Consider the following 25,833-nt stretch of genomic DNA (forward strand, 5'->3'; position numbering starts at 1 on the left):
TGCCCATGGGCTAGAGATAGTCTGCAAGTAGCCAGTTTGCACACTCTACTCTAGATGCTATAGTTTATTAGCAACAGAAAATGTCCCAGCTTCCCTGACATTTCTAGGAGCACAACTAGGTTATAGAATAGCTCCACTTTGATATGTGATGTTTTGTTAAGAAATGTGAATGATATGTAGTCTTCAGAAGGAGCTGTTATCACCAAGAATCAGTACATGTTCACAAAGTACATGTTGTGTGTAACTAAAGTCAGTTCTTTATGACACTGGTGTATCAGGCAGTGTTGTAGAAATTTGAATCTGTTCTACTTCCTCTCATAAACAAATTATATATAGAGAAAAACATTGGCTAGACAATAGATAATGAAGTTATGAGTCCTCTTAGTGGTTAAAATATCATACTTAGATTTTTGGTAAATAGACATGATTTTTGGGAGGGATCTTGTACCATATTCAGGCCATGTCCTTTTATCCACAGTGATGAATATAGAAGCAGTACTACAATCTACAATTGGAAGGAATTACCAATACATTAGATGAAAGAATTAAACAGATCTTTATCTGCTGAAAAATTTGCCCATATGAGCAAAATATCATTTAAAAGGCATAAAGATAATGCTCTGAACATTAGTTAGATAAACAAATTTTGAAAGATAGAATTTGCTTCAGTGGATAGAAATTATAAGTAGACTGATTTAAGATTAAACCAGAATATATTTTGTCATAGTTTATTTAGCTGCCTGAAAATGTCTGGTCATTGGACATGTTTATTCAAAGACTAGATATTATAGAACTGCATGGCTGCATTGGGTGATGGGCTCTTTACAGTGGACCCCTGAGCAAATATTGCTCAGTCAGATTGACCAGAGTTCTAATCCCAGGCTTGCCATCTGGCAGCTTTGTGACCCTGGATAAGTTGTTTTACTTTAGTCAATTATACATTATGGCATTATTTTAATAATTAAATGAGATAATACATACAAAGTACCTAGCATGTTTTCATACATATAGTTAGTGCTTAAGAAGTTTTATTCCCTATTCTTCCAATTATCTTAACATATAGAGTCTTATTCTTAGATTTTGCTCTGTACTCCCTAGATGGACATAGAATTGACTAGTGAGTCGTATTGCCCAAATAGAAATAACAGAGCATCATGGAGCCTTAGAGATTACTATGAGAAATATGCCAAGTGTAAACTTTGTTGCCGTAGTTTTTTAAAAAATAATGTTAGTCTGGGCACCTGGGTGGCTCAGTTGGTTAAGCAACTGCCTTCGGCTCGGGTCATGATCCTGGAGTCCCGGGATTGAGTCCCACATCAAGCTCCCTGCTCAGCAGGGAGTCTGCTTCTCCCTGTGACTCTTCCCCCTCTCATGCTCTCTCTATCATTCTCTCTCTCTCAATAAACAAATAAAAAATAATGTTAGTCTGATTTATAGATGAAATCATATTAGAGGTAGTTATAAAACATCACAGTGTCTAGCAGTGCTATAAACATAATAGAGTTGAGTGTTGAATTTGATGATTAAGAAAATGACTATGAGAACAAAATCTAGCATATCTTGAATCAAGAACAAACATAGCCTGGTACCAGGATGAAATTCAGCCAGAGTTGGTATTCTTGAAGATTACAAAAAATAGCAGTAATTATATAGATAACAAAACATTTTGCACAAATAAGAACTATTAAATTTTGAGAAGTGACTTATATATTATTTAATTCAATCTGTTTTATTTTCAAAAACAGTTAAATAATCTTACAGATAAATTGTATTTATATAAGTTAGCTTTTATAAAAATTGTTTCAGTTAATCCTCACAATTTGAAAGAAAATTGAGAGGGGAAGATAACTAATGAAAACTAATAATGTAAAGATGAGAAAACCAGAACACCAAAAAAGAGTATTTGTGCTGTTGGTGGGAATGCAAACTGGTGCACCACTGTGGAGAATAATATGAGGATTCCTCAAAAAGTTAAAAATAGAACTACTCCATGATCCAGCAGTCACACTACTGGGTATTTATCCAAAGCATACCAGAACACTGATTCAAAGGGATACACACACTTCTATGTTTATAGCAGCATTATTTCTAATAGCCAGGATATGGAAGCAGCCCAAGTGTCCATCGATAGATGAATGGATAAAGATGTGGTATATATAATGGAATATTATTCAGCTATAAAAAAGTCTGAACTCTTGCCATTTGCAACGACATGGATGGAGCTAGAGAGTATAATGCTAAGTGAAATAAGCCAAAGACAAATATCATATGATTTCACTCAAATGTGGAATTTAAGAAACAAAGCAAACAGTAAAGGGAAAAAAATAAGAGAGAAGAGGGAGAAAAAGACAAAGCAAGAAATAGACTCTTAATTACAGAGAACAATCTGATGTTACCAGAGGGGAGGGTGGTTGGGGGTTGGATTAAATTGTAATGTGGATTAAGGAGTGTACTTGTGATGAGTACCGGGTGATGTATGGAACTCTTGATTTACTGTATTGTACACCTGAAGCTAATATAACACTGTATGTTAACTAACTGGAATTAAAATAAAAACTTAAAAAAAGACAAAAAGAGTGTTAAGGTATTTTGTGTAGAAAAAATATCATCTCACTTAGTAATAACTTATGAGATAATTATGAGGTGTTTATTACAATTTTTATTTTTATAGTGGTCCAAGAAAGAAGAATTAAGGTTAAAAAGGCTTCACATTATTTGAGTAAGATGGAAATGACAATGTAAGGATTAACAGGTAGACATGCAACCATTTAAAATCAATAAATTTTGCTTTATCTAGAAATTCTTGAGAGCAAGACAGAAATAGACCAGCATGCTCCTTGAATAGATTAGATCTCATCTTATGTGAACATACAGATCTGAACTACATGACATACTGAAATTTTCCTGAAATAACACTTTCTTCAGGCCATTAAAAGTTGAAATATGAATATGAAATGCTTGCAAATGAAAGAAATGGTACTCTGTCCAATGAACTGTAGTGTGTCTTAGTAGAAGGACATTCTCCATGGAAATTATTTCATTGAGTTATAATGAGTGTAGAAAATAAGATATGGTATTGAGTTGAAAATTTAAAAATAGTATTAATAATCTTTTTCTTTTTTTTGTGAGAGGTATAGTAGAATAGCTATCTAAGCACTAGAGTTAAAGAATTGAATCATTTAAATATGAAAGTTGAGAATACCAGTACTAACTTCTGGTTAGTTAGTGTTAGGCTGTAGACTGGTTGCTCTTTAAGCCTTTGTACAATTTATTCTTAGATTTAATTGTTCTTCCATGGGATTAGGTTTGTCTCCTATTATATAGTGTTCACTCTCTCATTTTGTCAAAGCCATCTTTTAGTAGTTTCCCCAAAATAGTACAAAAGTGGTAAAGTTTTGAGTCCTAGCATGACTGAAAATGTTGCTAATCTAGCTCCATACTTGAGTGGTATTTTCTCTGGGCAAAAGGATTTAACCTCTGCATTTTGAAGGCATAATCTTCTCACTTTCTGGGATTGCTGTTGAGAGGTTCAGTGGCATTTTGAACTTAATGCCTTTGTATGTTACCTGTTTTTCTTTTTGGAAATTCTTAGGTGCTTTTCTGTCCCCTATACTGGAATTTCACTGTGATACTCATTTATTTTATAGTTCACCCAGTGGCACTCTCAATGTGGACATTCATATCTAAAGTTCTGGGAATTTTTCCAGTAACTTTTAAAAAGAAATTTTCATTCCCATTTTCCCTCTTTTCCCTCTTTTCTTTCTTTTTGGAACTACTATTAGTCAGCTACATAATTGTTGAGATTGATGCCTGATATTTTAATATTTATTCTCCTATTGTTCATTGGTTTATCTCTTTATTCTAGTTGCTAGGAGATATTCTTGATTTAGTTTCTAATCTTTCTATCAATTTTAATTTTTTTCAACTTTTATATTTTGAATATCTGAAAGTTCTTTCTTGTCTAAAATATTTTTCACCTTTTTTTTTCAGATTTCATTTTGTTTAAGAGTATCCTGTTCTTTATTCAGCTCCCAAGAATATTAATGATAACTTTGTAGAGTTCTCATCTGTTGCTTGTATTGTCTGTGTTTATTTGGAGTTCCTTTTATGTTTGTATTTATGTATATATATTTTCTCAAATATCTGGTGGTTGGACTCTTCATTTATATTTAAGATAGAGGCACTAAACTGAATTAGAAACTTTTTATGCAGTGGTGGATTTCATTCCAAGAAAATAGGACCTCTGAGGGTTTTTTTTTTTCTTTGAGAGATTCCCAGATCAGTGTTTCCAGATCCTTTGGGTGGGGGGGGGTGTATGCAAATATACTGGCTACTGGTCATTTTCCCTTCTATTGGCACCTAGGTTTTGGTGTTCTATCTTTTGCTAAGTCAGTTATCATTCTTTGTTTCCTTTTCATCTCTATGAAACCATTCACCTGTGTTGCTCTCTATTGCTTTTTTCTTCATTTCTCTTGTCCTTATTAATTTATACCCTTTTTATTCATTTACTGTCATTTTAGTGCCATTTCCAAAGGGCATAGAGATAAATGGATGTCTTTGATATGCTAGATTTAACCAGAAGTTAGTAGATATTTTAAAATATCACAGGAATCTTTTATATCATTACTTAGTATTTATGATTATTATTTTAAAGAACGCTAACAATTCTGCTGAATAAAGATACTGTGCTTTACCCAACTGTTCTTCTGTTGTGACTTTAGGTTACTCTTGAATCAAAAAGCCTCTTTCATAGCCATTAATAAATCAGATATTATGTGAAAAAATGCAGATAGAATGTTATTTTTCTAAGCTCTATTCATTGATTTTTAAATTTTAAATCTGCTATATACATTTACTCTTGTCAAAATACAGTTATGTAGTAAAAGCATTACACTGTTTTCTCTTAGAAAGTAACCTGTTGTAGTAATTCTTAGAAAAAAAATGAATATTTGTTGATACTTAACTACACTGGTGTTTTTGTGGTTTACTATACTTCTATGTGAAAAGCATACATTTTAATAAACAATTAAACCTTTGGATAGATTTTAAATATACCGATATCTTAATTTGTTAATAAAGAGTATGGATTTTTTGGGTATAATTGAATTTTAGACTTAGTATTTTGCTTTCATAAAAATTAGTTGTATTTGTATCTAGTAAAATAAATCAAAATGAATTTTCAGTTATATATATTTTTACAATATTTAAAATAGGCTTTCTGTTATTTATATTGATGTTTACTTTGAAATTTATCATCCTACTTGAACATCAGTTTCAAAGTAATTGAATAATTAGGCACATAATTCTATTGTATTATATACTCACTTCAGTAATCATTAATAACAAGATTGTATCTTTATTTTGAAAGCTTTTTAAAATTAGTTTTTATTTTGTGTTATATTTTATTACAGTGGTTAGCTTTTATTCTATGAGTGCTTTTGGTACATTCATACCATGCATACCATGATATAGGATTGAATAATTTTACTGCAGACAAAACAGAAGTGTGTAGTGCATAACTTTTATAATAGAACTTTGGGTGATCATTATGTTGTGAAAACTAGTAATAAATAATATGTAAAATTTTACTGTAATAGTAAGGAGAACATGGGTATAGTTCTTCTCTGCCATCCAGGATTAAGTTTGAAATAATACAGATTTAATGTTTGTCATCTCTTTTCTTGACTCTAAATAAAATATACCTATACATTTTTTAAAGGTTTTTTTTTGTTGTTGTTTTGTTTTTTGTTTTTTACAGTTACCTGCCATGGTTTGAAGTATATTACAAGCTTCTTAATACTCTGGCAGATTACTTGGCTAAGGAACTGGTAAGCTATGTTTTTTCCCCCAATTTTTTCTAATGTTGTAAAATACACATAACATAAAGTTTACCATTTTAACTATCCTGAAGTGTACAGCTCTGTGTCATTAAGCACATTCACATTGTTCTGTGCCACCATCAGCATGATCATCTCTAGAACTTTTCTATCTTCCCAAATTGAAACTCTGTGCCCCACTGAACAACTTTCCTTTCTCCTCCCCTGAGTCCCTGGCAACAATCATTGTATTTTTGGCCTGCATGAATTTGACTGTGTACCTCATGTAAGTAGAATCATATAATACTTGTTCTTCTGTGACTAGCTTATTTCCCTTAGCACATTTTCAGGGTTCATCCATGTTGTAGCAGGTGTTAGAATTTCTTTCTTTTTTAAGGCTGAATAAAATTTCATTATATGTGCTCACCACATTTTATTGATCTGTTCATCTGTAGATGAGCAATTGGGCTGCTTCTACCTTTTGGCTGTTGTGGACAGTGCTGTTAGGAACATGGGTGTACAAATATCTGTTTGAGTCTCTGTATTCAGTTCTTTTGAGTATATACCCAGAAGTGGAATTGCTGAATAATATGGTAATTCTATGTTTAATTTTTTGAAGGACTGCCATAATATTTTTCACATGGTGTCACCATTTTACTTTCCCAGCAGCAACACACAAGGTTCCAATTTCCCTACATCCTCCCCAACACCTGCTATTTTCTGTTTTGTTTTTGTTTTATTGAAGTATTATTTACATACAGTATATTAATTTCAGGTGTACAGCATAATAATTTGACATTTGTGTACATTGTGAAATATTATTACAGTAACTCTAGTTAGCATCTGTCATTACCAGCTATACAAAGTTACAGATTTTGTGTGTGTGTGAAATGGGAACTTTTAAGATTTACTTTCTTAGTATCTTTCAAATTTGCAACAATATTATTGACTATAGTCACCATGCTGTACATTATATGCCCTTCACTTATTTATGTTGTAAGTGGAAGTTTGTACCTCTTGATGCCTTCACCCATTTCACCCATCCCCCAACTTTTTCCACTCCAACAACCATCAATCTAATCTGTTCTCTGTATCTATGAGTTTTACTTTGTTTTGTTTTATTTTGTCTGTTTGCTTTGTTTTTTAGATTCCACATGTAAGTCAAATCATATGGTGTTTGTCTTGCTCTGATTTATTTCACTTAGCATAAGTGCCCTCAGGGTCCAATTATGTTGTCACAAATGGAGAGATTTTGTTCATTTTTAATGGCTGAATAGTATTCCACTGTGTGTGTGTGTGTGTGTGTGTGTGTGTGTGTGTGTGTGTGTGTACACTACCTCTTTATCCATTCATCCATTGATGGACACTTAAGTTGTTTCCATGTCTTGGCTATTGTAAATCATGCCTCACTGGACATAGAGGTGCATGTATATTTTCAAATTAGTGTTCTTTTGTTCTTCAGATAAATATCCAGAGATGGAGTTGCTGGATCACATAGCAGTTCTAGTTTTGGTTTTTTGAGGAACCTCCAAACGGTTTTCTGTAGTGGCTGCACCAGTTTACATTTTTAGCCGTAGTGCACAAGGGTACACATCCTTTTCTCATCCTTGCCTATACTTTTTATTTCTTGTCCTTTTTGCAGTAACCATTATGACAGGTGTAAGGTGATAACTCATTGTGCTTTTGATTTGCATTTCCCTAATGAGTAGTGATGTTGAACATCTTTTCATGTACCTATTGGCGATTTGTATGTGTTCTTTGGAAAGATGTCTATTCACATCTTCAGCCCATTTTTAAATCATTGTTTATTTTTTTGTTATTGAGTTGTATGAGTTCTTTATGTATTTTGGATATTAAACCCTTATTGGATGCATGATTTGCAAATATCTTCTGTTCAGTATATTACCTTTTAATTTTGTTGATGGTTTCTTTTACTGTGCTTTTTAGTTTGATGTAGTCTCATTTTCTTACTTTCTTTCTTTTTTTTTTTTTTGCTTTTGTTGCCATTGACTCTGAAGTCAGTTCCAAAAATTATCTCCAAGACCCATGTCAAGGAGCTTACTGCATATGTTTTCTTTGAGGAGTTTTATAGTTTCTGCTCTTATATTCATGTCTTTAACCAATTTTGAGTTCATTTTTATGTGTGGTACAAGATAGTGGTCTAGTTTCATTCTTTTGCATATGACTGTCCAGTTTTCCCAACACCATTTATTAAAGAGAATGTCCTTTTTCCATATTCTTGCCTCCTTTGTGATAAATTAATGACCATGTATGTGTGGCTCTCTGTTCCTTCCCATTGATTTTTGTCTGTTTTTTTGCCAGTAGCATACTGTTTTGATTACTGTATCTTGGTAATATAGTTTGAAATCAGGAGCACGATGCCTTTAGCTTTGTTGTTCTTTCTCAAGATTCCTTTGGCTATATGGGATCTTTTGTGTTCCATACAAATTTTTGAATTATTTGTTCTAATTCTGTGAAAAATGACATTAGAACATTGAGAGGGACTATATTGAATCTGTAGATAAAATGGGTAAAATGGATATTTTAACGTGTTCTTTTAATCCACAAGACCAGATTATCTTTCCATTTATAGTGTCTTCTTCAATTTCTTTCATCAATGTCTTATAGTTTTTAATGTATAGGTCTTATACCTCCTTGGTTAAAATTTTTCCTAGGTATTTTATTCTTTTGATGCAATTATAAATGGGATTGTTTTCTTGATTTCTCTTTCTGATAGTTCACTGTTAGTATAGAAACACAACATATTTTTATATATTGATTTTGTATCCTGCAACTTTGCTAAATTTATTTATTAGTTCTAACAGGTTTTTTTTTTTTTTGGTGGCATCTATAGGGTTTTCTCTATATATAGAAAATCATGTCATCTACAAATAGTGACAGTTTTACTTCTTCCTTTCCAACTTGAATGTCTCATTTCTTTTTCCTGCCTACTTGTTCTAGCTAGTACTTTGAATACTATTTTGAATAAAAGTGGTGAGAGTGGGCATACTTGTCTTAGTCCTGATCTTAAAGGAAAACTTTCAGCTTTTTACTGTTGAGTATGATATTAGCTGTGGACTTGTCATATATGGCCTTCATTATATTGAGGTACATTCTGTCTATACCCACTTTGTTGAAAGTTTTTGTCATAAATGGATGTTGAATTTTGTCAGATGCTTTTTCTGCATCTATTGAGATGATCATATGATTTTTATCTTTCATTTTGTCAATGTGGTATATCACATTGATTGATTTGTGGATGTTAAACCATCCTTGCATCCCTAGAATAAATCCCAAATGATTATGGTGGATCGTCCTCTTAATGTACTGTTGAATTTGATTTGCTTATATTTTGTTGAGGATTTTTGCATCTCTGTTTATCAGGGATATTGGCTTGTAATTTTATTTTTTGTGTTGTTTTTGCTTGGTGTTGGTATCAGGGTAATATTGACCTCATAAAATGAGTTTGGGAGCATTCCCTCCTTTTCAGTTATTTGGAGAGTTCAAGGAGGATTGATATTAAATCTTCTTTGAATGTTTGGTATAATTCACATGAGTAACCATCTGGTCTTGGACTTTTGTTTGTTGGAGTTTTTGATTACTCATTCAGTCTTCTTACTATAATCAGTCTATTTAGATTTTCTATTTCTTCATGATTCGGTCTTGGAAGACTGTAAATTTATAGGAATTTATCGATTCCTTCTAAGTTGTTGAATTTGTTGGCATAAAATTGTTTTAAGTAATCTCTTATGATCATTTATATATTCCTTTGGTGTGAATTGTATCTTCTTTTATTTTTGATTTTATTTATTTGAGAACGCTTTCTTTTTTTCCTTGTAAGTCTAGCTAAAGTTTGTCAATTTTGTTTCTATTTTTAAAGAACCAACTCCTAGTTTCACTGATCTTTTCTATCACTTTTTTAGTCCCTATTTCATTTATATGTGCTCTGATGTTTATTATTTCCTCCCTTCTACTAATTTGGGGCTTCATTTGTTGTTTTCTTAGGTTTTTTTAGGTGCAAAGTTAGTTTGTATACCCGATATATTTCATATTTCATGTGGTAGGTTTATATCACTATAAACTTTAAAACTATTTTGCTACATCCTGTAGATTTTGGTGTGTTGTATTTTCATTTGTTTCAAGGTATTTTTTTAATTTCTTTTTTTTATTTCTTCATTGAACCATTGGTCGTTCAGTAGTATGTTGTTTAATCTCCATATATTTGTGATTTTTCCAGTTTTTTTTCTTGTAATTGACATCTAGTTTTGTACCATTTTGGTTGGAATAGATGTTTGATGTGGTTTTCTTGAATATATTGAGATGTGTTTTGTAGCCTAACATATGAAATATCCTGGAGATTGTTTCATGTACACTTGAAAAGAATGTGTATTCTGCTGTTTGGGGATGTAATGTTCTTTATATATATATATATCCCATCTGATCTAATGTGTCTCTTAAGGCCAGTGTTTCCTTATTGATTTCTTGTTTGGCTGATCTATTCTTTGATGTAACTGGGGTATTAATGTCTCCTGCTTTTATTGTACTGCTGTCAATTTCTCTCTTTACAAATGTTACATCTTCTTGCTGGATTGACCCCTTTGTCATTATGTAATGCCCATCTTTGTCTTTTATTACATTCTTTGTTTCAAAGCCTATTTTGTCTAAGTATAGCTACCGCACTTTCTTTTGGTTTCCTTTTTTCATGAAATATCTTTTTCCATTCCTTCACTTCCAGTCTGTGTGTGTTATTACATATGATGTGAATCTCTTGTAGGCAGCATACAGATAGGCCTAGTTTTTTTTTTCTTTAATTATTTAGCCACTTTGTACTTCTTGATTGGAGAATTTATTCCATTTACATTTAAAGTAATTATATATACTTATGTAATTATTGCCATTTTGTTTGTTTTCTGGCTGTTCTGTAGTTCTTCTCTGTTTTGGTCTTCTCTTGCTTTCTTCCTTGTGATTTGATGGATTTATATTGCTGTATACTTCGATTCCTTTTTCATTTTCTTTTGTGAATCTACTATAGGGTTTTGCTTTGTGGTTACGATGAGGCTTACATATAACAGCTTATATACATATACGTATTTTAAGTTGATAGCAACTTAAGTTTGAATGCATTTTAAAACTAAATTTTTACCTGCCTCCCCATAAAAACATGTTTTAGTTTTTATTTTAATTTTTTTAGTAAGAGAGAGAGACTGCATGTGGGGAGGGGCAGAGAGAAGGAGAATCGTAAGCAGGCTCCACACTCAGTGCACATGAAGCCTGACGCAGGGCTTGATCTCTTGACTCTGAGATTATGACCTGAGCCAAAATCAAGAGTCAGACATTTAGCCAACTGAGCCACCCTGGTGCCCCTATATTTTATGCTTTTGATGTCAATTTTAAATCTTTATTTTATATATCCCTTAACTAATTATTGTGGTTATAGTTATTTTCACTACTGTTGCCTTTTAATCTTCATACTAGTTTTATAAGTGTTTAATCTACTACCTTTACAATGTATTTACCAATGAGATTTTTACTGTCATCCGTTTTCTTAATAATTATACCCTTTCTTTTCAGCTTAGAGAATTCTCCTTAATATTTTTTGTAGGGCCAGGTTAGTGGTGTTGAATTCCTTTAGCTTTTGTTTGTCTGGAAAGCTCTTTATCTCTACTTCTAACTTGAGTGAAAACCTTGCCAGGTAAAGTGTTCTTGGTTGGAAGTTTGTTTTTCCCCAGCACTTTGAATGTGTCATGCCATTTTCTTCTGGCCTGCAAAGTTTCTGCTGAGAAATCTGCTGATAGCATTATGGGGGTTCCTTTGTAACAAGTTGTTTTTCTCTTGCTGCTTTTCAGATTCTCTAAATTTTGATATTTTAATTATGTTTCTTGGTATGCATCTTTTTAGGTTCATCTTGTTTGGAAGTCTCTGGGCTTCCTGGGTCTGGATATCTGTTTTCTTTCCCAGGTTAAGGACGTTTTCAGCTATTATTTTTTCAAATAAGTTTCAAATAAGTTTTCTGTCCCCTATAATATAGATGTTATTCTGCTTGATATTGTACCACAGGTCCTTTAAGCTATCTTTACTTTTTAAAATTATTTTTTTCGTTTTGCTGATTTGTTTGGGTGAGTTCCACTGCCCTGTCTTCCAGATCACTGATTATGGTCTGCTGTTGAACCTCTCTAGTGTATTTTTCAGTTTTAGTTATTGTTCTGTGACTTCTATTTGGTACTTTCTTATATTTTCTCTTTTTGAAATTCTTGCTGTGTTCATCCACTGTTCTCCTAATTTCAGTGAGTAACCATTACTTTGAGCTCTTTATCAGGTAAATTACTCATTTCTACTTCTTGTAGGGTTTTTTTTCTGGAGCTTTATCTTGTTCTTTCATTTGGAATATAAATTTCTGTTTCCTCATTTTGGTTGGCTTTCTATTCTGTGCATTAGATGAAATAGCTATCTCTCTCATTCTTGAAAGAATGACCTTGTGTAGATGAACCTTATCATACAACCCTTCCCTAGCTCTTAGTTGTCTCTTGAACCTTTGTGATTGTCTAAGCAGCCTGATTTATTATTGATAGCTCCTAGTTGTTGAGATAGTGCCACATTCTCTGAATGTTCCAGAGGGAGGGATCTATCAGCCCCTAGTTCCAGGCAGCAGCTTTAAAGGTATGTGAATAGTTTTGCAGGACAGTAGTCAGAAAGACTGCTGATCTTCAGAACAGCCTGGAGGCATACTCTCGGTGACAGTGGCAAAGAGTGTGGCTTCACACAAGTGTATGAACTCCTTTCAGGGAGGTACTGGTGAGCTGCAGCAAGGCCAAGGAAGAGTGCAAAGATGATATCCCCTGGCCTATGTTCACTGAGAGTACATTGATAGCCTCTAGATGTGTGGTAATCCTAAAGTGTGCCCCTCAATAGAAGCTCCAGGATAAGTAAATAGGAAGACTGTGTTTCCTTCTGCTGTTTGTAGTGCCCTGGGCGTGGTAGCCTGCCAATAACTTTCTCTTCTATTATTTCAGACCTGTGGGGCCCAGAAACATAATTCTCCCTGGCCACCAGAGCCAGGTGTTCAAGGGGCATCCCCTGTGTAGGCTGTGAATTCCTGCTGGCTCTGGTGGGGCTGCAGGGATGGTACAGGGCCAGGATGTCCCCACCACTAGAAAGGTAGAGGGAGAAAGCAGAAATGACACCCACCAGCACCTCTAATCTGGAGAAAGTTTAAATAAGCTCCTCCTCCTCTGGCAGATGCTTTAAGATTAGCAAATGAATCTCCTTCATGTAGGTCCAGGTGCTCTTCATACTCCTGCTTTTGTGCTTGGCCCTGAGGCAGGTGGGTCTTCATGAGTTCTTTAAGAGTAGAGTAGAAGCTCTATTCCCTACAACTCTTTGTTCTCCTTGATGTAAGCCCTGTTGGTTTTCAAATCCAGACATTTGGGGAGCTCATCTCTCTGGTGCAGGTCTGAAGAGTTGAGGTGCCTGGTTTGTGTCACAAGCCCCTTGCTTATCAGGGAGAAACTCCTTGAGATCCCTCCTGATTGTTGGTCACCACATGGTGGATGGGATTTTGGATGAGACCATATCTCTCTCTCTTCTACATTTCTCAATGTGGTTCTTTTATACTTTGTTGTGCAGGAGCTATTTAGCTAGTTTTCAGGTATTTTTCTGAGGGAATTATTTCATATGTAGCTGTAGATTTGCTGTGTCCATAGGAGGAGGTGAAATCAGGACTTATTCTGCCCTCTTGAAATGCCTCCTTGTTTTGTTTTTATTATAGCCATTCTAATGGGTATGAAGTGGTATATCACTGTGGTTTTGATGTGTATTTCTTTAATGAATTGTGATATAGAGTGTATCCATGTGCTTATTGGTCATTTAATTTTCTTATTTGGAAAAATACCTGTTCAAGTTCTTTGCCCATTTTTAAGCATGTTTTGTTGTTGAGTAGCAGGAGTTCTTTATATATTCAGATATTAATCCCTTATTAGATATATGATTTGTAGATATTTTCTTCAATTCCATAGGTTGCCTTTTTACTTTGTTGATTGTGTCCTTTGATCCACAAAAGTTTCTAATTTTCATGAAGTCCAATTATGTATTTTTTCTTTTGTTGCTAATGCTTTCAGTGTAATGTCAAGAAATTACAAATTCAATGTCATGATGCTTTTCCCATATGTTTTCTTCTAAGAATTTTAGTTTTAGCTCTTACATTTAGGTCTTTATCTTTTTTTTTTCTTAAAAATAAAAATGAAAATGCTGAAGTGTGCTTTTGAATTAATCAACTTCTCTAGGATGATATTTGTAAAATTTTCCCCTTAATTATCGTTTGATGTTTTTTACAAGAACTAATTTACTAAGATATGAGCTGTGCTATTTGATATAATTTAATTCAAATAAAAGTTTCTAAAAAATTTTTAATGATTACCTGTGATTTTCTAATTTTTAAATACAGGGTATATTTTCCATCCTTTTGTTATCTTTTTAAATTCTCATTCAAGATGCACCTGGGTGGCTCAGTTGGTTAAGTGTCGACTCATGGTTTCAGCTTAGGTCATGATATCCGGGTCTTGAGATTGAGCCCCATGTTGGACTTCATGCTCAGTGAGGAGTGTGCTTGAGATTCTTTCCCCTCCTCCTTCTCCTTCCCCTTTGCCAACCCCCCTGCTTGCACATGTTCTCTCTCTCTAAAATAAATAAATAAATTCTTTAAAAAAATTTTTTCATTTGATACTTTATTACTCTTGAGATTGTATTTTTCTGGATTGGCCTGACATTGTTTTTTCTTTGTTTCTAGCTGTATACTAAGTCTTTCTGTGATCTTTTCTCCTATCTATACCTAAAACTTTGATGTTCTTATTTTATATTCTTAGTTTTCTCTTCTTTCTATACATTTATGGGCATTTCATACATACTCATAGCTATAAGTACCACTATATTTTGATCTTTAAGAATGTTCTTTCTGAAACCTGATTATGTCATTCCACTGCTTACAGTCCTCTCATAGCTTCCTTTTCTTCTCTTAGAATAAAATCTAAACTTGAATGCAGCCTGACATATAAGAAGCTCCATGATCTGGTTTCTGATATTCTTTCCTGGCTAATCTGCTTCTTCTTTCCTACACATAATGTACTATCCAATTATTTTGAACCACTAAAATTTTCCAGAACATAACCCTACATAGTTGTCTTTCAAGATTATGTCATTCACTCATGATTACTGATAGAACACTCATCTTTTGAGATTCAAAGTAAATATCTTTAAAAAACAAAACAAAACCTGAATTCAGCACACATACTACTCCAGATACTTTTTATTAAATAGAATTTAAATGTATTATTATTGAATTAAGATACTCCTTTTACATTTCTTATGAGCAATCTCCTAATTTGACAATCAAATTTTATTATTATAATAGCAAGGTTTTGGTGTTTGTCAAAAGTTCAGGTGTTTTTGTGCGTGTTTGTGTAAATATTTCCCCCTCTACACTTGATGTACTTAATTCTGTGAAGTATTCATTAGGTCATTTTACACTTGAACAATTTTATGTTGAAGCTATACAGTCATTTTCCTAGGAAAATAACTGGAAATAAAAGTATTTAATTATAGCAATGGGAACTTAAAACCAGAATTCTACTTTGTGATTATTTCTTGTTCTTTGTTTTTGTGAGTATACATGTGGAACTAGCATTAATTCTATTAGTCATCCAAATTTTGAGTACTTTACTTTTAGAAACTGTTATTGTTAAATTAATGCTTATATATCTATAATATGTCATTTTCTCTGAGACCATCAATAATGCTGGGATATATAAAAGAAAATACTGTGAGCAAATCCTTATAATTTTAGTTTTCTGAAAAGGGAATAAGAGAGACTACATTTATGTTCCTAATTAGAGGAAAATATATTGTAGGTTCACAGTATTAATTAAATAACCAGAAGTAAATCTATAATTGTAATATTTTTTCTTTTTATTTTTAATCCAGTGCCACAGGCTATATAGATTGGTATTTAGATTTTATAATTGAAGTTATCCTTACCTGATCAACATCAGGCAAGTATAAAGAAATTTTAAAAGCTAGACTTTAAGAAACCTTATGTAGCCATAGGAATTTTGTATAGACAGAGCATTAATATCATCCAGAATATTCTGTGGCTATATTTCATTGCTTAAATGGTCAAGAGATAAAATCTATAGTCTTTTCTTTTAAGTCAATCTAAAGAGAATTCCAAATAACCAGTTTTGAGTGCACACTTCGCAGACACTTATAGAAATTGGAATTATTAAGGTTTGTTAGTTAATTTGTAAGACAAATTGTGCGAAGTTATGTGTCTCCTATCCAAATTCCTTAAAATTAATTATTACCTTTATTGAGCAATTGCCATTTCTTTTGATATATTGTCCCCACCTAAACATTTTAAGAGAATATAATAAAAAGCTACCTTCATATATTTATTACTGGGTTTATATGCATAATTTAGAAAAAGTGGTGTGCATATCAAGGTACATTATTATTATACATATCCTAGGAAGTGGATGTGTTACATATTTTATTTAATCCCATTTATTGTGGGTCAAGTAGTGACTGAAAGCTGTTTAGAAAAGAACTATTTAGAATAACCTGTACATTGTATCTTAGTACAGTGATCATACTAAATTGTATCTATTCCTTAAAAATTAGGTTTAAGATTTTAAAATTAAAATGGAAAATGGACGCATTCAGTGATCTGATAAAAAGTTGTATTGTTATTTTTATTCAATCCCATTGTTCTTGGATTTAATGATTTAAGTGATTTCCTCTATAGATAGCATCAGTGTATTTTATAGTAATGAAGTTTTGCCAAATACAGATTTAAACTAAATAGAAATATTGCTATTATGCTTTCTGGATAAAGATACTTGATTATCTTTTCCATATTTATTAAATTTAAATATTTCAATTTCAGTTATTTGAAACATTCTTGTGGAAAGCAGTTGTGTAAAACATGTCTAATCTGAAAAGGCACAGTGCATGATTTATCAAGTAGTTTTAATTATAATGCTTAGTATATAATTCATTTATAAAATGTACTTTTTAATTTTACTCTAGGAAAATGATTTGAATGAAACTCTCAAATCACTCTATAGCCACCCAGTACCAAAGGCGAACACTCCTGTCAGTTTGAGTGTGGTAAGTATTCAGCTTTTAATTGATGTTTTGTCATAGCACTTTCTCATTTAAGAACACATGCACCTTCAAGAAACTGCCACCAGGGAAACGTCCGTGCTCGTAAGAACATTAGGGTATAATGATATTGGGACTTTTTGCGATGCTTCAACTATCATAACATATATTAGATGTATATTTTTGTAGTTCTTAAATCACAGATTTTTTTATTTTACACTAGAAGTAACCAAATATGTGAGAATATTTTGTGAGGAATATTGATTTTCAGTTGGTGAACTCTATCCATAATAAGGAAATACACACACACGTACACACACACAACACCCCTCATAAAATGAAAACAGTACATAAATAAGAATTGAAAGTATAGCATATAACTAACCATACGATAAAAATTGTGAGTGAAAATTTTCTTCTTTTTCCACACTGCAATCCATCCTCTCTTATAAACACCAAACACTGAAAATATGATTGAAGTTTGTCAAACAGTAAGCCTGTGGTGGTGTAGATTACTTACTGCTGAAACTTTTAATGAGCACATTAGTATTTTGGGAGATTCTGTAAATGTTCAAAGTTAATGATCACAAATGTGGATATTTTCATTAATATTCAGCATACCAAAAAAATGTTAAAATTTATTTATATTCATTTTAGTTCTTCCAATATAATGGTAAATGGTATAACTTATAAGGAAAAATATATATATAATGATGCAAGAGAAATTGAAAGAAAAAGTAAATTGAAGTGTATGTAATCGTATTCATAGGTCTTTTGCTTTTTTGCCCAATAAAGAAATTGTTATTTTCATTATATTCTTTGTTTGGTAATAACTTTCTTCTTGCCTAAATTTTTCCTGTAATTTTGCTTAATAGTCTTCTCTGACGTTATTCTGTTCTTTCTATTTTTAGTGTCAGCAACCTGGTTCAGATGCCTAGCACTTTAAATAGTTCTTACTTTAGAGTCTCTCTTTCTAATCCTTTTACAAACGTCTGTCAGATTAAACTTCCTTAAACTATGTAAAGTTTCTTGCTGAAACCTAAAAGCTCCCCGTTTTCTGTAAAATTTGTCCAGACTTTCCACCAGGCTTTCATGACCACACACTACTTAGCTTCAGTCTACCTTTTCATTTTAATGTCTCACTTTTTTTTTCTTAATTGATTTCCTACTCTGGTCACATTGTTCTGCTCATCTTCTTGAATGAACATCGTGCTTTCTCACTTGTACACCTTCCTTTTTTACTAAAGCCTCTTTGTACTCAATCATCTTTAGTCTAGAACTAGCTCACTTCCCAGCTTTGTGAAACTTTCCTGTGTCATTAACAGCATAAATGTTCTTTTGTCCCTGTGATCTCCGCACCTTTATGTCTGCACCCTCTTTTGTTGCACACTGCCAAAGTGGAAATATTTAATAGTCATTTGGAGATTGTAGACTGGAAAGCTAAGGATAACCTGGAATTTTTAACCCAGATCTAGTAGTCATCTGCAGAAATAGTTGTAGGAATACTTGAGCTATTTAAAGGACAGAATATAGAGAGAATAAAGCAGAGGCCAACATCTAATTGCCCATATAAACTGTATAGAAGAAGAAAGCAGATCCAGTGAAAGAATTAGAAGAAGGAACAGTTAAGGAGAAACCCAAAGGAATGCCAGGTTAATGGTTAGTGGAATGAAGTAGAAAGGCAAAGGAAAAATATTAAGAACAAAGAAAAGCTCCAGATTATCAAAAATAAGTGTCATTCTTTGAAGGAGTTGTATATTTAAGATGACTCTAACACTTTGTTAAAGGGTGAAGGAAATATAGGTGCTAAGATAATAGAGGTAGCTATTCTAGAGCATTAATGAGAGATTTTTAAAAGTATGCTGGCTTTAAATTGGAGTACCATTTGTTCTGGAGTAAATAAATATCTTACAAAAATACATTTCAAAAGTACTGGTTATTGAAACACTTCACCTTTATTAATAAGAATCATAAATCAATAACTATTAGACCTCTTAATATATAAGAATAGAAAATACTGGTTTAAGTCACAGTCACTAAATGTGTGATATTAAGCAAAAAAGTTAGTATCTTTTGATGATTCTTTTTCTTCATTTGAGAAATTGAGTGAGTCCATTTTTGAGAAAGTTGGGGAATATGTGAAATGATAGATATATCTAGATAGCCTATGAAAAGCTATCCTAATATTAGTTGTTAGTGAATCGAAATTTTATTTCATATGGACAAGATATTTTGTACCGTAGCTGAAATAATCTTGTTTAGGGAATTTGAGTGACTGCGTTCTATTCTACATGTGACAGTCGTTTCTATAATTTAAGCCTTCTTGTAAGCTTTTGAGCCAGTGTCTATGGCAGCTTTCAAATCTTGTAAACCTTTTCTCAACACAGTATCAGAAGAATTGGCAGATTCAGCTGGTTGATAAAATATTGTCTTAAATTTGTGTAAAATCCATTTAGTAATTTCATATGATTTCAGCAACAACTTTTAACTAAAGTGCTGTGCTGTTCAAGACTGGCAGAGTTGGGATCCAAAAGCACTTGTCTTCAGCTACTTGTTGAGGTTTTAGTTTTATGATGCCCAATTAAGATTGATCATCCTGGGAATTTTTGTTCTCCCACAAAGTGGAAAGAAAATTTTGTTTGCACAATTTCCGATAGAAAAATGTGAGAAGCCTTGCGAAACTACTGTATTCTCTTACAATATCATATTTTGTGAATGCTCCAACACATGAATTTTTCAAGGCTTGACATTGAAACCATGAGAATATCACAGAGATTGTATAAAAGAGTTAATATTTAATGTAAATGCTTATTTTGAAAGCACATTTCAAAATCATTAAATATCCACAGCATTTTCTACTCTCTGTTGAGAATGAAAATACTTTCTTTGAGATTTTTCTAGCATAAAATTAGCAAAACAGCATTTAAAATAGCATTTATAATTAATGTTACTTTCAGTGGATAATGTGGCTACATGGGTTTGTCTCAAATACACAGCAAATTGTGTAAACTTCCCCCCCCCGAAAGTAAAATATTCATTTTTTCTCTCATATATTGTAAGAACCAAGAGATATTTATTGCCAGTGAGCAAGTTCTGAAAGATCAGCCCTTCCTAGTACCGGTGAGTTAAAAGGACATTGGCTTCTAAAAATCACTATTAAATTGAGAAAATAATTACTTCTTTCACTCTGTTTTTAAGATTCATTCCAGTCCTTTGGGAAATGGTTAATTAAGAAAATTAATCATTTGGAGTGTATTTTCTGTTTATACTATCTTTTAGAGCATAGTTTTATGAAATTCAGTACAATTAAAAACTCCTCTGAATAAAGTAGCTAATAGAGACCAAATCTATGCATATTCTCCATTGTCAGTAGTAGTAATGTTAACATGCATTCACAACATGAGATTTCTGTCACATTTTTTGTCACAAGGTCTCAGGAGACCTTGTGATTTATCTCATATTGTTCTTCTACCCTGGAAAATTTTACATTATGACTGAACTAACTACCCTGTTCTGACTAGTTAACTGTGCCCAGTACTGGCTAGAATGTTTCTTTTCCAGTCTTCAATTATAAGAGTATTAAATATGTCCTTATGTGATTAAGATAGGAAAATAATTTTGGAGATTAATATGAACAGAAAATAAAACAATTCTGGTGATTTAGTTGTGCTGATTCTGGGTGGTAAAATTTGGGAACATTATGGGTGAAAACATACACAATATACTTTTTATGTAAATAGATCTATGAACTGTTGTATTGCTTTGAATATTATAGAAGCTAATTACTGTTTGTTTAGTGGGTGTCTGAGGGTCATATTTTGAGATCATTACATTTTTCAAAAAGTTTTAAATATTTAAAAATCATGTCCTATTGCTGCTTTCTAAGTAATATAGTAGCTGATATGTACCAGAGAATTTTGTTGTGACTTACTATAGAAACTCGGGAATCTTAATAGATTTTGATATATTCTTGGGTAAGCAAACCTCATTATTTTCCAGTCTCCCTAAATGTGTTTATATGTATATATATATATTTTTCAGTAATACACTTTTTTGTCTTAATAAACTTTTTCTAGGATTCTTATTTCAGTTTTATTTTATTTATTTATTTTTTTTAAGATTTTATTTATTTATTTGAGAGAGAGAGAATGAGAGAGAGCCCATGAGGGGAGGAGGGGCAGAGGGAGAAGCAGACTCCCTGCCGAGCAGGGAGCCCGATGTGGGACTCGATCCCAGGACTCCGGGATCATGACCTGAGCTGAAGGCAGTCGCTTAACCAACTGAGCCACCCAGGCACCCTCTTATTTCAGTTTTAAAATTGAATATTTTTAACCAACACTTAACTCTTTGTCTGAGAAAGTTATTGTTCAGTATCATATAAATCTGCCATGTTATTTAAGAATCGCTCAAATTCAGAAACCTAATGTTAATCCTTGGCATTTATTAATTTAGTTGATATATCTTTTCTTATTTTCTTCCAAATTACACATATTGCTACCAAATTTTAATTCTGCTTATGTGATTTATTTCTATTTATTAGCATTCCTACTTCATTGCCCCAGATGTAACTGGACTCCCAACAATACCTGAGAGTGTAAGTTTTCTGTTTTCTATATTTTTTTAAAAGATTTTATTTATTTATTTGACAGAGAGAGACACAGCAAGAGAGGGAACACAAGCAGGGGAAGTGGGAGAGGGAGAAGCAGGCTTCCCGCCTAGCAGGGAGCCCGATGTGGGGCTCGATCCCAGGACCCTGGGATCATGACCTGAGCCAAAGGCAGACACCTAACGACTGAGCCACCCAGGCGCCCCTGTTTTTTATATTTTTTAATGCTTCTCATATTATGAATTTTATTTATTTTGGTCTCAATGCCTAAAGATTTCTGTATAGAGAAATAGAATACATTGTAATTATCTGTTTTGTTAGAAATAAGAAATAGGAATATCTCTTTTTCTTCTTGATGTGTCTGCTACTTTATTCCCTTCTTAATATCTGGTTGTAGGTAAGGAAAATTTTATGAAAAAAACTGTTTCTACCACTTGAGGTAGTTCAGTAGGATCAATATATATATATATATATATGTATAGTAGGTCCTGACTCTACTTGGTAGGGGATAAATACTGGCAATGTTTAGGGAATTTGAGTGACTGTGTTCTATTCTATAGAACACACATAGTTACTTTAGTGAACTGACTGTAGCATTTTCACACACATAGTTACTTAAGTGAACTGACCGTAGCATTTTAGATTACTTGTATAACCGTATGAAAATCTTAATGTCCGGTACTTGACTTCTTGATTTTAATTTAAGTGACATATATTTTGTAGGGCTTGAGGGGTACTGCAAGAAATTATAAAAATTACTAAAGTTTGCATTTTATTTAGAGTCCTAATTGTAGCCATACTAGAAATAGTTTCAGTGTTTTAATAGTTATTATAAATTAATATTCTGTAGAAAAATTTACATGGAAAGTGGACGTGACAAATAGGCTTTTGGTTGCTATATGAAAAGGAAATTTTCTCTTATATACTTTTTTTCAATTTCTCTTGGAAAGATACAATGAATCAGTAGAAATAATTCAATAAAAAATTAATGAAACATCAACAGGAAAAAAAAAATTTCCAGAAATATTTATTATTTTTTTCAGAACTCTACTGTTTGTTCTTCCCAGAATGTTTTCAAACCTAAGTGTTTGGTTTCCAAAAGTACATGGGTTATGAGTGAATGAAGTCTGGGGAGACAATTGTAAATTTTCCAATGTCAAACCAAGACTGTCTAGTGGTATTTTTAGTACAGGTGAGTCCAGATAACTCCTATGAAAAGACTAGATGAAGCTGTTTTTAATGTGGGCCTGAAATAGGTTATCAACACAGCATTCTGTGTTGAGAATTATTTCTCCATCTAGAAATTATTTTTCTTTGAGACTATAGGGAAAATACTAAGGTTGAATGCCATAAAGTAATCTGTATGAAGAGCTGACTTTGAAGGTGAGGTAGACCTCAAATACAGAAAACAACACATGGATTTCTCCCTACTAAATTCAGCATCACTCACTGATATTACAGATTCTGTTATATGCCCTGCCATTTCCAGTTTGTCCTGGTAAAATTTCTGCCTTCTGGAAACCAAAGAAACTATTTATTGGATTTCTTGGTTTCTTGCCCAACTAAAAGTTTTTACCTCCTAGGTCATAGTCTATTTAATACTACAGTTTCATTTTATTACCATATCTTATTCAGTCTCTTCATTACTTTGTAACTTTCTGTCATGCTTAAGTTTGAGTACAGAAAGTTAAAAATAAGGAGAAGTTCTAAAAGTCGAAGTTAATGTAGCTTCTGCCAATTTTGATCTTATGTGGGGGAAATAATATAAAGTCTTAAATCAAGGAAATTAACTAGGCTAACACCAAAATTTATTTGGTTATAGGAGCATAGAATAGGTCTGACATGGGATATAAAAAACAGGTTTTCCTTATTAAAGGACCAAAGATCTGCTTTATGAATCCATCTCAACCTTTGTGTGCCTTGTACATAGTACATACTATCAGACAGTGATGTTACCTACTGAGTGATTGGCAAACATAAACAGACCTAAATGTATTTTCTGGAATAGCACTTCTCAAATTTCAGTGTATATAAGAATTATCAGGAATTTTTTTTTTTTTTAAAAAACAGATAACTTGGAGCCATACTCTGAAGCTTACAATTCAGCAAGTCTATAGCTGGGGCCCAGGAAATCAGCTTCTTTTATAAGTACTTGGGGAGGGAGAGTGGAAAATGTGTGATCCTCTGATTACCCTCTGAGAAACATTTTACTGGGGTAGGATTATGTTTCAAATAATAATAGAATGTTATGTGCTTTTTGTAGCTGCAGAATAGTATTAAATTTAATTATTTTAATGAATACCATTTTTAATAATAACATCCTTTGAACTTTAAGACTTGTTGGTAAATGTATAAAATATTTTCCTTCGTAATCACCATGAGCTCTAACTTACACAATTACTTTTCACTTGTACAGAGAAATCTTACAGAATATTTTGTTGCCGTGGATGTGAATAATATGCTGCAACTGTATGCCAGCATGTTACATGAGAGGCGCATCATTATTACCTCTAGCAAATTAAGCACTGTAAGTACTTCACACTTCTCCTTTTAAGAAAAATGTATTGAGCATTTCACAAAAAGACCCACGAACCTCCGCAGACTTAGAAATGTTCTATGTGTACTTATGAGACAATATCTACATACTTTTTTGATATATGGTTTTAATCTGGCTCTTGAAGTACAAAAGTCTGATTTATAGAAGGCCTTCTCAGATGCATTAAGTCAGGTTAATTATTTTTTCTTATCAGGAGATGAGAGGTTTTTTTTTTTTCTTTTTAACTCTCCAGAGTTCATTTTAGTGCCTTCTACCATATAAAGAATTCTTAAGAGCTATTATGAGATCTTTATTATTCACTTGTGGCTTTTTCCATTGGAGCTACTTGAAAGAAATCAAGGGGCCATGATAATAGCTGCTATCCTAACCTGGTAATAGGTAGATTCATCTTTGTTGCCAAGTAGTAGTTTGGGAGTAGCTTCTATAATAGTTCTGATTTGGAGGAGCTCTTCAGGCTGATAATAAGTTAAAAGTCAAAGTAGCATTCTTTTTTTTAATCACAGGTTTTATGCTACTCGCTGAAATGTTCTTTTGGAAGGTCTTCATTACTGTGGTAAAGGCAATGAGAATAAGAGTTTTCTTGGGTCATAGAAAAATATTCAAAAGTATTTTGCTAGGTTTCCTAACTTTTTTCTACTGTAAGCATTAAAATTTTAATATTTTGACTTAAAAATTTTAATATAAATTTAAACAGATATTTATTAAAAACATGTAATGTTGCATGAAATTTGCTTCCTTACAAATTTGGTTAATAAGAATAAGACCATATTTTTTGTTTTGTTCTCCCATAGTAGAAATGAAAACCTCATTCTATGAAGTTTTAGTATGTTAGCAGCAGTTTCAGGAGTTCTCTGGGATATCTGTTTAGTCTTTAACAATGAGAAGCATATTTTTCGACAGGTTAAATGGCCACCCCAGGGCCAAATAGCTAATTAGGGACAGGTAATGTGAAACTGGGTGTCCTGATTCTAATTCTGGGTTATTTCCATTACTCTACATTTGAAAAAATACACTTTTGAGATTTTGAATTATAATATTGATATGCCCACTTTTCCAAAAATATTGAAAATATATTATTTTACGTATTGAAAAACACATTATATGCATTTAAACATGATGTAGTATAATCAGAGAATAAGCACAAGTCAGTGACAGGTAATTTGCATTTTCTTAAAATGATATTGAGAAATTCAATCTGAGTCATTTGGTACTTTTTATAGATTTGCTTTTCTACTATTTTTAATTTATCATTGAAGTAAAACCATTCTTCTCCCCATTCTCTTCCTCCTTATTTTTTAAACATTATTTTTTCAAGATTATAAATAATATTTCTATATGGATATTGTCCTGGAGATTAAAAAGATTGTAAAAACTGTCTCAGAGGCCTAAGGAACTAAATCTTATCATGAAACCTACCATATGCTCCACACTTTCTAGGCATTAAGGATCCAGCAGTAAGCAAAGCAAAGTTCAAACACTCTTGGCTTATATTGAACTGATGAAACAAATAAAGAAATGAATGAATAAAAATAGCTGTTATGTCTTCTGGTGGTGAGTGCCAAGGGATAAGTGATAAAGTGAGTGTGTATGCAGGATGAAAGTTGTGAGGGACAGGTTTCAATTTATGTAGAGTGGTCATGGAAAGCTGCTTTAATAGGGTAGTATTGAGCAGAGATCTCATTAAAGTGCAGCGGTGAGCTATG

General features: G+C 32.5%; 1 protein-coding gene across 1 annotated transcript in view; it reads left to right on the forward strand.

Moving 5' to 3' along the window:
- The window catches only part of DENND1B (DENN domain containing 1B), a 262,179-nt gene that overhangs the window by 106,256 nt on the left and 130,090 nt on the right, over positions 1-25,833 (forward strand). The window contains exons 6-10 of the mRNA XM_044916349.1: positions 5,759-5,828; positions 16,893-16,973; positions 20,028-20,087; positions 21,508-21,561; positions 23,990-24,100. Coding sequence (XP_044772284.1) covers positions 5,759-5,828; positions 16,893-16,973; positions 20,028-20,087; positions 21,508-21,561; positions 23,990-24,100 — 376 coding nt within the window. The remainder of the gene's footprint in view (positions 1-5,758; positions 5,829-16,892; positions 16,974-20,027; positions 20,088-21,507; positions 21,562-23,989; positions 24,101-25,833) is intronic.

Source organism: Neomonachus schauinslandi, chromosome 6 (genome assembly GCF_002201575.2).
Source record: "Neomonachus schauinslandi chromosome 6, ASM220157v2, whole genome shotgun sequence".
In the NCBI taxonomy this organism is placed as follows: Eukaryota; Metazoa; Chordata; class Mammalia; order Carnivora; family Phocidae; genus Neomonachus; species Neomonachus schauinslandi.